At 38.1% G+C, this 13306-nt stretch overlaps 1 protein-coding gene across 1 annotated transcript in view; it reads left to right on the forward strand.

Moving 5' to 3' along the window:
• Positions 1-13306, forward strand: part of ANGPTL5 (angiopoietin like 5) — a 62815-nt gene that overhangs the window by 46172 nt on the left and 3337 nt on the right. Inside the window, exons 4-7 of the mRNA XM_075593207.1 lie at positions 1480-1583; positions 7148-7241; positions 10447-10547; positions 11570-11690. Coding sequence (XP_075449322.1) covers positions 1480-1583; positions 7148-7241; positions 10447-10547; positions 11570-11690 — 420 coding nt within the window. The remainder of the gene's footprint in view (positions 1-1479; positions 1584-7147; positions 7242-10446; positions 10548-11569; positions 11691-13306) is intronic.

A 13306-nucleotide genomic window follows, 5' to 3' on the forward strand; every position in this document is an offset into this window, starting at 1 on the left:
AGTCCATATTTGTATCCAATGGGGTTAACCTTCCCAGGGTAAAGATTCCAAACATCTTGAGTCTGTTAAATTAATTGCCGGTCGCCTCCACGAATGAACTCGGGGGACAAATTCAATACCTGAGTCTTTTAATTTATTGAGTCATTATGAGAGATTTTTCCTCACCTGAGTGCTGTGCAGTGGCCATTCCGGTGGGACCGGAGCGGGGCTCCACCTCTTGGGTGGCTACTTAGCAGACAGCTGAGCTTCAGATTATTCATTCTTTGATAAAGCGCCAAGAGAGGCGTGGAACATGTTAAGAGTACTAATTTTTCCCTATTTAAGGTTCATTATGTGCCAATAAAATTGTTTTTATCTTCAGTCTAGCCCTTTTTCAAGTAGTGTACTGCCGTGGTTCTATTTTCACTATTATTAATCTCAGCAATATATTGATTGCTTTGATATTCCTATTGCTTGGGCTCCTTATACATTGTGGCAATGTTACACTGTTTAAGAGTGGTTAAATTTTATCAAAGATAAAGTGTTTTCATCATAACGATTCCCAGTTGAAGTTCAGTTAGAAACACAAACGACAGTGAACAATATGATCAGGGCAGCTATCTGAAGTATATAAATATACTTTATATTTTAGTCTGTGCTCAGTAATTACCCAGAGCTGAGAACCACGCGCCGAAAAAAGGTATTCCGTAAAAATATGATTATAACCTGTCAAAGAGCATCCTTATAAATAGCAAAGTACTCAATATATCAGTGAGGTAATATATTCTCAATAAACATTGTTCCCTTTCCCATGGCAGGTAGACAATTAGTTTAGAGCTGTATTTTTTTCTCTCTATTAATAATGCATTTTAAAGAACAAAGTAGCAGAAAGGAAATATATCATGTTGTTAATAATTCCCGGTGCTCTTTGCTAGTGATGGTAGCTGTAGTATTTTGAAGGATAAAACCTTGCAGGGCACTCAATCAAAGACTTCCTTTAACAGCTGATTTGTTAGGCTCACCGACACAAACTTGGCGAGCCTTACCAAAAAAGTGTAGAAAAAGAAATATCTCATTTTTTAAAAAACATTACTTTCGTATTCTAAAAGAGTGCAAAATCTAAGAATAGGACTGTTTTATTTTTTTAACACTGCTACAATTTTGAATTGTGAAGTCTCAAGAATCTGCTGATAAAGGAGATCTTCAATTAAATGCCCTGCAAGGGTTAAAAAAATGACGTGTTTATCAGTAAAAGGAGAAATTTGAGGGTTGGAAAAAAAAAACAGCTCTATTTTCTTCTTATTTCTCTTTTTTTAAAATCACCTCTGAGTAATTATTTGAAGACCGTTTATGTACTGGAGAATTGAGTAAATTCGACAGTAATTTGACAATAATCTAAACATGGAAAGGGGAACATATGTGTTGTTATATGGAACTCTCCATGCCCTACCTGTGCCATATACAGTACAATAAACGACTCTTCTAAATACTGTTTTGTAGGAAATTTACAAAACTCCCTTATTGCTTATGCTCGAAGTTCCAAGAAAATGCTGAAGAATATGTTAGAAGAGCAACAGAAATCCCTGGATTTTCTCTCCAATCAGGTATATATTTTTCAACAACAGCATTTCTTACAAAAACCGTCTTTAATGAAAACTGCAGCAGGAGGACATCTCTCAGTGGGGTTTTTCTGTAGTTTGGAGCACTGTTTTCCAACCATTAAAATTTAAACAGCTGTAAAAATATAGGAAAATAAAAAATCATGAACATTAGAAATCTAGTGATGGAACAGAAGAAACTTACGTACTGTGTCAGACTCAGGGCCTATTCTAGTAGCTTCGGTGACTCTGCTACCATCGTGAACGGTGTCACATGTTCCCATCGAACGGTTTGTCATTTGTGTTATCACGGTATTCAGAAAGAATCTGAAACCATGTCAAACCGTGAGATAGGAAAAAGCCAATAACACTTGACATGGCAGCAATGTGATGTCAGCTTTTTTTCTAAGTTCTCCCCCGTGCGATCTTCTCGCATTCGGAGCTGCACAGAGAGCGCCGCCTCTCCCCTCACAGCTCTCACAGGTGATCACACACTTTTTATTTAAATTTGAATACTAGTGTGCGGGAGCAGGGGGTCTCTGGAGCTGAACCGCATTAATTTCAGGTCCAGGGACCCCCTGTATGGGGTGCCATTATCTCCTATGTGTTTAAATGTCCTTGTCATGTGATGCGGGAGATTTAACATTGCATGGGGATACTGGCACCCCATACCTGTAACTCGGGAAGCAGGGGGTACCTTGACTTGAAATCAATGTGGTTCAGCTCAGGAGACCCCCTGCTCCTGTACACTAGTTTAAATTGAAATAAAAACAGCTTCATTACCTTAGCGGCAAGCCACTAAGACAATGAAGGGGTTAAACCAGAGTACCTGGTTTATTGGGGGCAGAGGGGTGGATGAAGGGTGTAGTTGCACCTGGGTGGGTGGTTAGGCCTGGTGGGAAGGTTGCGGGGGGAGTTAACCCCTTTACTACCATAGCAGTGATAACCACTCACGGTACCCACCCAAGAGGCCTAACCACCCACCCTTGGGGCAACTACCCCCTTCACCCAGTCCCACTACCCTCAATAAATGTTAAAAAACACTACAACCCTAGTACCCACCTCCTTTACCCACAACAACCCCCCTAAACACATACAGTACAATAATGGGCAAAAATGACTATTATCCGGATATGGATAATAACTCATTTGCCCATTGAAAATAAAACATTATCCAGCCAGCATATAGTAAATTAAACATCTACTTACCCCGGCCAGGATGAAGGCCATACTCATCACCTTCCTCCATGTCCATGTCATCCATGGGCAGCAACAGTAAAAAAAAAATACAAACTAATGGCCCCTAACCCCTTAATCACTTTAGCAGTTAGCAACCGCTATAGTATTTAAGCGGTTAACTCCCCCTCTCCCGCTACCTACCCAGGCAGCATAACAACCCTCCCCAGGGCAACTACCCTCACCCTCTACTCATTGATTGTCAAAGTGGTTCATCATGCCCATTTGGGCATGATTAGACCATATTGCAGTCAATGGGCAACCTAAAAAAAAAAAAGTATACAGCACCAACAAGACACAACAATTAAACAAAAACACCACCTAAACAAGCCCTACAAATACATAACAACTAAAAGCAAGAAACAAAAATACAAAACATAACAAGTAAAAACAAGCATTTGCCTAAAAATGCATTGCCTGTCACTGTATTTATCTATAGGGCATACATAAACACATTGACAGTCAATGGGCAACATAAAAAAAAACCAGCATAAAAAAACACAATTTAAAAAAATCAGCATAAAAACACAATTGGTAAAAACAAGAATCCAAAAAATAGAATAAATTAAAAAAAATCCAAAAAACGCAGTTTATAAAAATACATCAATGTTTTTCTTACTTTTCACGTCAAAAATATGAATTTCAGTGTTTTTCTTTTAAAATAGTAGCCAGATAAATAAAAGATAGGAATAGACATTTATTGATTTACCATAATATTCAAAGTATTGATCATCACAAACAGTATATATAAAAATTCAACCATGTCAAACAATATCAGATATACAATAATGTAATTAAAGATGGCTAAGAACAGCATTATATTAATTGTAATAGGTTTTAATAACGGATATCTTCTGTAGCGATAGTATGGAATCAAGGAGTTCAATTACTTAATGGTTCCTATGACAATTAGATACGTGAATGAGACCGCAATCACCATATATTATTATATGCACAAGATGAATGACAGGTGCTAGAAAGGGTATTTAATACAGTAGTACCAGTATTGATCAAAAGATTGATCAAAAAGAATCCCCTTATATATAGCACTCAGATGTCATACATATTATATTAATGGACACAAATGGTCGTGCAGTGATATACTGCAAGTCTGACAAGTTCCCAGAATCACCGAGGATATCAAAAATAATAACATTTTATTAATTCTACATCGATAATTAAAAACACAGATACATTGTTAAAAATCCCCATACTATTGTGGCTGATATGTGTAAATCAAATTGGGTAAGTATAATTGACAATTGAGTATATTAACATATCATGACTTCCAAAATGTTCACAACTGGTAATGATATCTCTAACAGTCAGGTTACATACATATATTGTATAATTCAATCAAAGAACAGACCTGATATGGTAATGGTATATCTAGGTATAATCATGGTCTCTGTAGTCATACTGCAATTACGTTTCTAGGAGCATAGTAGCGATGAGTATGGTATAAATCAATCTTATTTGGAATCGGTAGTTGATAGGTTAAAAAGTTTTTTATGTCTCTCTCTGTATGTCATATGAAACACAACAGTAGAATATCCTTGTTCCTATATCCGCTGTTTGTGCCAAGTTAGCCTTCACTCGAGTGACGTCACTGCTGTCGGGACGTAGGGCGTCACAGCAGCGACGTCACTCGAGTGGCGACATCCAACTACTGGAATCACGAGCAGGCTTGTATTGATCAAGCAGCATACATGGCGGTTTTATGCCTCTCTTATACCTAGAAGACTTGGTTATAACATGGGTTATTTGTGCACCAACTGTTACAACTGTTATAGGTTCTGTTACTTTGCAGTGTTAACCATAGTCAATCGGTATAAGCGGTGGCTGTTATATTCTGTCTAGGAGTTTTGGCTACAATAGAGGTAGTATGTACTATATTGTTACAACTGCGATACATAGTGTTATACTGCAGGGCTGTTGGTAATAACTCAGGATACAATATAGTGCATTTAATTACTATATGTGGTAGATGTGATAAACTGCAACACACTGCACTATCAACCGCTGTGAAGGCTAACTTGGCACAAACAGCGGATATAGGAACAAGGATATTCTACTGTTGTGTTTCATATGACATACAGAGAGACATAAAAACTTTTTAACTATCAACTACCGTTACACATAAGAGTGATTTATACCATACTCATCGCTACTATGCTACTAGAAACGTAATTGCAGTATGACTACAGAGACCATGATTATACCTAGATATACCATTACCATATCAGGTCTGCTCTTTGATTGAATTATACAATATATGTATGTAACCTGACGGTTAGAGACATCATTACCAGTTGTGAACATTTTGGAAGTCATGATATGTTAATATACTCAATTGTCAATTATACTTACCCAATTTGACTTACACATATCAGCCACAATAGTATGGGGATTTTTAACAATATATCTGTGTTTTTAATTATCGATGTAGAATTAATAAAATGTTATTATTTTTGATATCCTCTGTGATTCTGGGAACTTGTCAGACTTGCAGTATATCACTGCAGGACCATTTGTGTCCATTAATATAATATGTATGACATCTGAGTGCTATATATAAGGGGATTCTTTTTGATCAATCTTTTGATCAATACTGGTACTATGGTTCCTATGACAACCAAACTCTACAAAAGGAACTCAGCAACTAAACTTCTAAAGCAACATAGGTGTGAAAAGTGCGGCAAGTTAAATTATATCAACCTCTATGACATCATCATTTAGTGACCACAGTGAATGTAGATAGCTAAGCAGACGAGCGCACACATGGTTCTAATAGAACACTAACTGAGCTTTAGAGTTATATGAGCGCCTACTGACCTTAAATAACAAATAGAGAAAAATGGAGAGTAACTAAACGGGAGCCAGGATAGCAGTTACATAAAGGAAGTTACTCGTAAAATATTCAATAGATTAAAACAAAAAACAGAATCAACACAACATTAATTTTATTTTATTAAGGCACAATGAAATAAAAACAATTGTATCTACAATGGGGTTATTTAGAGGAGCACTATTCAAATGTTTCACTGCATTTAGGATACTTTATTTCACACAAATCACAGTAAACTCCTTTCTATTACTCAATTTAACTACTTTGTTTGACTTTTATATCTTGATAGCAAACCAAGCAACAATTCACATAATCAACCTAAATTAGACACAGTATAACTATGTCAACCAGTTATTCACCTGATAGTTTCTAACTATGATACAATATAAGTACATGTTCAGACTACAGTGCCTCTAGATACGTTTTCAGTCAATTAACAACTTTCTATTTACCTTTAACATGTTAAAGCAATAGTCCAGCAATAGAGGTTTAATTTTTTTTAAATGTTAATACAGGATTGAAAGAGGATGTCTCTGGAGTTGAACTATTTTTATTTCAGCTCTGGGGACCCCCTGCTTCCAGAGATACTTACCTCTGTAGGGGGTGCCGGTATCTCTTTTCAGTTTAAATGTCCCAGTCACCCAGTCCAGTAGGAAGCCGTACTAGATGACATCACAGCTTTCTATTGACCCGCCTGACGTGGGACATTTAAATGCTGCCATTATGTTAGACACACAGTTTCTCTGACTGCAAGGATACCGGGACCCTCTACTGAGGTAACTCTGGAAGCAGAGGTTCTGCACCTGGAATTAACACAGTTCAGCTCCGTAGACCCCCTGCTTCAATCCTGTAATCAAAAATAAATAAAAATTTGCAAAAAACAGTCCAGCCTGTATTGCTGCTTTAAGACTGGAGATACTAATATAAACCCAACATGTTGTTATGTAAGCAGGTTTTGTTATGTACAGTAAGCAGGTTGCCTACGAGGCTCTCTTTGTCAAGTGAAACTGGATCACAATAGAGACAATCTAATATAGACATCCCTGTTGCCAATGGGGCTCTTTTATTATTACTTTAATTAAGTAACTGACATGAATTGAGTCAGTAATGTGTTTTATTTTAGTTTGTTCGCCATTCTAAAAATGAAGTGTTTTATTTACAGTATTATTAAATGTTATGTATTAAAACTGCTATAAGAATTGTGAGTGCAGAGCGTATGATGGATGCTTTCTTTCTTTCTCAAAAATCAACATATAATCTCTGTGCCTACTGTTTTCCATAACTAAAGTTACATTCATTTTAGCAGGTGTGTCATGCTGTGTAAAATGTGTAACATATTATCCAGTTTTCAACAACTTTAAGGAAGAGCATACAGTATGTGTTTGACATCAACAGTATTTGTCAACGTATTTGTTATGTTATTGTAACTTGCTTGTATGCATACATAATAAGGATGTGATTAATCAATTTATTATTTAATCTGTAGGTGAGTGAACTAACCAATAAGGTTCTTCTTTTGAAAGCAGAAGTCTTGAAAAAACACACGGATCCTTTTCCTCATAGACCACTTCAAACTCACGGTGAGAATATTGCTTTTCAATTTTCCACTAATAGAAACCGTCCGCTCAATCCCAAAGCCGCTTTGAATTTTTTAGTATGTAGATAAATTACGAGGACAAAGGGATAGCGGTTAATTAGTCAACAACTTGGTATGCAAGGTAAAGCTCTCACATAAAGATCCCTATGGATTGCTCTAAATGTACATAGATATTATATACCATGTATATATATTATGTACATAGCAAGTTGTTGATTTTTCAATTTTCCTCCAGTTTCTGGAGATTTTTTTTTATTTTTAATGTTTTGATACATAAATTATTTTTTTCACAAGTTAATATTTCAGGGCTTTAGTCACTGATGACCTGTTTTAAATTGATATATTATTTGATACTAAGATTAGATACAAATCACAGATTGATTCACATCCTGTTTATCATTAAACCATCAGAGACGAGCAGGTAACAAGTCTGTGCTTTGTTTTTTTTTAAAAGCAATAACACAATTATTTGTAATTCTCAATGATTATATTCATCATGCTCAATTAAATCCTTCTGAGATTTTGGGGGGATTAACAGTCCATGCCATAAAGACTTTTAAACTTGCTCCAATTCAGTTCATGGCTGAATCTGCTATTTCTCAGCAAGTAACTAAATCTGACACCTAGACCAGGTGTGCGCAAACTGGGGGGCGCAACATTTTCTGGGGAAGGGGGACGCGGTGCTTACAGAGGCCCCGCACTCTTCCCCACAACAATTAAATTAAATGCCGGGGGAGCGCGTGCGCCATGGAAACGCGGCATCAAAGGACATTATGATGTCAGAAACAGCTGGAGAAAAGGGGAGGGGGAGAACAGGCAGGGGGGCGCAGGCAAAAAATTTTTTCGCACCCCTGGTCGAGACTATAAGTATTTTAAAAATACATTTTAAAGTTAACTTCTAGACATGGTAAACTAAGGCTTTTAATAGCTTATTACAAAGAAATCCAATGATAAAATCATCTTACTTGTGACACTTTCTTTTAGCAGTTAGGTGATCATGGAATAATTGTTTATAAGAATGGTAGTTAGTGTTAGAGATGGGATTACATTATTTATTGACTTTTGTCCTGGTAACATTTAAACACGGTCCAATAACGGGTCTATTAAATGAACAAATTCACAATTGATACCCATAAAATATTGCTGATTTTGCTTGCTTCTTGTTCACTCACTAGCAAAATAATTTTAATAACACTACTCTTCAAGTATTGATGAAAAAATATGCGCGGCCAATAAGTATACACTATATAGCTTTTGTTTTGACTGTACTGTATTTATGACTCAAGGGTGTCAAGTCTAGAAGCCTACCCTTCTCTATAGTAGGCTAAAGTCTCTGGCTCCTCACTGTTACTTCCACTTTTATCTGAGAACCACCCTACCTGCTGAAAAGATCATACAGCCAAAAGCTACTGCAGGAAAAAACATAAGATGGCACAGTTCACACTGTAAGGCCTCGTCCAGGGTGGAGCTGGGTGGGCACGCTCGCCATGATGAGACACATTGCTACAATGTGTGTGGCCAGCGTGAGCGGGCGGGAGTGACTGATTGGCGCTTAGCTGCATGCCGAGCAGGCAAATTTGAATTTGCTTCTCGTAAGCACGTCACGTGAGCGGTTCGCCCAATGAGGACATCCAGCTCCGTGACGTCATGGCCGCGCCCCCAGACGCGCGCGCACCTAGCCGGCCACAAATCGCCTGGCCGAGCAGGGCTCAGCACATGAGCACCAGCGCGCCCGTTCCCTACCTGGCCGAGGCCTAAGGAGGCGGCCCCAGTCACTTCTACAGCGCACGGCTCGGCGTGCGCTGTGCTATCAAGCCCCGCCTCCCCAGTCCGGCCGGTCCCAGTCCCTACCTTGTCGCGCACCTTTCCCCAGCGGTGCACGACAGGTTTTCAGGGAGGCAGGGGAATTTTAAATTAGCATCCGCGACAGAGGCATGGCCACGCCCCCGCCGGCGGTTCAGCCAATAAGGGCGAACCAGCCGCGGGACGTCATGGCCACGCCCCTGCAAACCCACAGCCACGCCCCCTCCCGTCTTAAACCTTCCCTCTCCCCTCAGACCGCCTATCGCGGTGCAGCGCTGTTCACGCGCCGCCCCCCCCGCCGGGTGTGCGTGCCACAGTGAAGACTGGAGACTCAGCCTAAGTCATAATGGTATGTTATTACTGTTCATTAGCAATGCTAGCACTTCACTTTTGCCCCAAATATTACTCACTTGTTGTTGAAAAAGCCCTGTAGAAAAATGATTTGCCATTAGTGAAAAGGGTTTCCAATTCAATTATTATAGCTTCAGGCTTCAGCATAGCACCTTTAATTGCTGCTATATGTGATTGAATTTAAACCATTGCTATGTGGTGGGATGTGTGTATTCAGTGATCTGAATTGTTTCAGGAAAACAATCTTTACATTACTAACGGTGGCAAACAGACATTTTTTAGGTTTGAAAATAGTTCTCTGGCTATGGTGAGATCACATAATGTACCAGGTACACAGGATAAATCATGGAATATTTCAAAGCCAGTGTAAAGATCATTTGTTCAGCTCTTTCTCCAAAGAAAACATTTTCTCATCCAATGTCCTGCATCATCCAGATGTTAAACATGTCAGTATTCATAGATATATTTGTAGCTATGGCAGGAAAGAAGCAGGTATGTTAGCTAAATAAGGCTTAGATTTGTGAATTGTGTTAACCCTTTGTGTACATGAAGGTGCTGCAGACCTTAGGTCATTTAATTCCTAATGTAGTGGCCCCTATCTCCCACTGTCAGGAATTGAAGAAGGCGTCTTCCTTCATTCTGATTGCAATCTCAACTTCATGGCCCAGATACACAGTGGTCTGTTATTGACCTAACCATTTGAGTGCCGGAGAGGGTCTTGGTACCTAGGTGCCATGACCCCTTCGACACAGTGTGGTCATGTGACTGCTTTCGATAGCGACCACGTGACTGCAGGGGCCATGTTGCAGGAAACGGACGAGATATCCTCCTGTGTTTTCTCACTGGGCAGATTGCATCCTACGCTGGACAATTTCCAGTAAACCGCATTCTTCAAGTATACCAGATTTCTCAAGGTGGGTAGCAATGAGCAACGATATAATCTTTACTAATCATTTGTATTCCTCTAATTGTTTTATACATCATTTATTTGTGGCATTTTCACTGCACTGATTGCTTAATCATTATTTATTTAGGTTTTGATTGCACTGATATTAAATATACCTTTGGCACTGTTTCAAAAGCTCCAAGTGGAATCTACATAATTCAGCCAGAAGGAACTAATTTCCCATTTGAGGTAATTAACAGAGAAAGGAACACTTTTTATAAGGGATTTTTAGAAATCTTTTTTATTCTATTCTGGAAATATGCAATAAAATGTTTGCTAAAAATATGGAAAAATACCAATTTAACACCGTTTTCAGATTTTTCTCTTTTTTGCAATTTGTTTGAAGATATTTCTTCTACCTCTTAATATTATGTCCGCTGAAAATCATTATCAGGAACATTGCAATGACCATCGTATACTGTACTTTTAAACATGACAATAACAAAACTGCTGAACATTTAGTCAGTTTAAGATTCAAAGCAGTGTAACTAAATAGTTGTTCTTAACGATCAGGATGAAATTCTGTAGCATAAGGAACCAAGCTTCTAAAATATTACAATATAGATATATAATATACTTTTTTAATTGAAGGACTAGCTGTCGACTATAAACTCTTCCTAAGCAGGGGATTCCGGTTTATATCTGGGAGGAGATTGAGGCTAGGGTATGTCAGAAAGTTTTCATGCTGGCAGATACATATGTAGCATCTAGTAAGTATCATCTGCCATAGAGCATGTGCTGGTGCACAGTGTGCAAAACATTGACTATCCGTGGCGCAGTGCCTGGGGTAATGGCCCACCGGGATTAATACTGCTAAGGTAATAAAGGGGATAACCCATCCCGCTAGCCACCTGATAGGTCTAAACACCCACCCTGGGGCAACTACCAACTTCACCCACCCTCTCTACCACCAATAAACCAGGTACTCTGATTTAACCCTGCTTTTATTTTATTTTAATAACACAGTATTGAAGCAGGGAGTCTCCCGAGCTGAAGCGCATTCATTTCAGCCTCAGGAACCCCCAGCTTCCTGAGTTACATGCCCCGGCATAGGGTGTTGGTATCTCCCTTCATTGTTTAAATGTCCGGTTACATGGGATGTGACACAGGAAGCAGGGGGTCCCCAGACCTGAAATTAATACGGTTCAGCTCTGGAGACCCCCTTGAATCTTATGTTGATGTTTATTTATAATTAATTTATCATTTTTTAGGCATTTTGTGACATGGATTACAGAGGAGGTGGGTGGACGGTCATTCAAAAAAGAATTGATGGGACAATTGATTTCCAAAGGACCTGGCTCCAATATTTGAATGGATTTGGGGACCTTTCAGGTAGTAAAATCCCACGATTTCGCATTATTTTCAGATAGAGGGGCATTTATTACACACAAATAAAATCAGTCGTTTGGTCAGGATAAATCCACATTGGTTGCATTATAAGCACTTGAACACAACATCTTCTGAGAATTCTGGGGAGTGAAATGTTACACCTTATTAAACACTAAAAACAGACAGATATACTGTAGGAGAATTAATGAGATCAACCAGTTGCCTACTTTGAAATAGGCATAAACCACTGATGTACAATCTGAAAACCACATGAGGGTACACTTTTTGGCCTTGAACTTGTGTACAATGTAAAATCAAATTTATGACATCTTGAAAATAATGCATGTTGTAGCTAAATAAATAATCAAAACCAAGACTGATGTAGTTTCTACCAGAAGCACAATGGTTTAGTTCAGCAATGAAGATGTTAACACAGATTACAAAAACTCATATACTGTACATACAATATTTACTAAACACCAAAATTAGGATTAATAGAAATCCAGAGCAAAGATATGTTTAAGATGTCCATATGTGCGCAACCATTTTATTCAGCGTTAATGTCTTCCCTTAAAAAATTACATACATATGCAGACTAGCAATTTATGTGATTGGTGCATTATAAAAACATACAAATAGGGATTTGTGCATGTTGAAAGCTTAGTAAATCTGGGAGAACTTTAAAAAAAACCATGTTTTACAAATTTGTATTCAATTACTGTTTAGTAAATCTGGTCCAAAGTATTTGTGACAGTGCATCCTATTTTAGAAACATCTTAACATCATCACAGGATCAGGATTTCTCTGGCTACTGTATTTTGTCCAAACAACAAAGCTCATTCTCTTTCTTGTCCATCTCCTCTGGCTGACTTTTTGAGATCAAGTCAAGTTTGCCTTTGAAACTCTCAAGAATAAACATTTCCCCTCCTTAAAAATTGTCTTGTTAGTACTAATCATATGTTAGCTGAGAAAAAGAAACTTGTCACACTTATATACTGTATATTTTAGCACCGTTCAATAATAGGTAAGCACTTAAATAGTAGATTACAGCTTTCATGTGTACCAAGGTAATATATGTATAATCATGTAGATGCATTTGGTAGTTTCACTGACTTCCTCAAATTATGCAGCAATGGGCAACAAACTATACTGAAGTAGTTTCTTTCCCTCCCAAACACAAGACAGTTCTTCTAGTACAGTCTTCTGGCCAGACTTCTGTATATTCAGCAGCAATGAGTCACAGTTGTTCCATAGAGAGGATACAGTGGGCAATAGCCCCATGGAAAATATATTTGTCTCAGAATAAGGACGGTGTCTGGGCTCCCACTGGGATGGAAATATTTCACTTCAGGATTTGTTTACATAAAATAATGTTTGCATAGTTTTCACTATTTTAATTTGATAACAAAAACTGAATCAAGTAGTTACAGTGGGTGTTACTCCAGTGCAGAGGAAGTGAGTACGTCAGTATTAGGGGATACCTTTTTTTATTTGGACCAACAATTGATATATTGATATTATAAGACAAGCTTTTGGGGGTTCTCTCTTCTTCAAGCTGGACAAGTACTGTAACCCATTTGGGATTCACTCATAGCTTTTACTTTCAGATTTTTTGTAAA

The sequence above is a fragment of the Ascaphus truei genome, chromosome 3, assembly GCF_040206685.1.
Source record: "Ascaphus truei isolate aAscTru1 chromosome 3, aAscTru1.hap1, whole genome shotgun sequence".
In the NCBI taxonomy this organism is placed as follows: domain Eukaryota; kingdom Metazoa; phylum Chordata; class Amphibia; order Anura; family Ascaphidae; genus Ascaphus; species Ascaphus truei.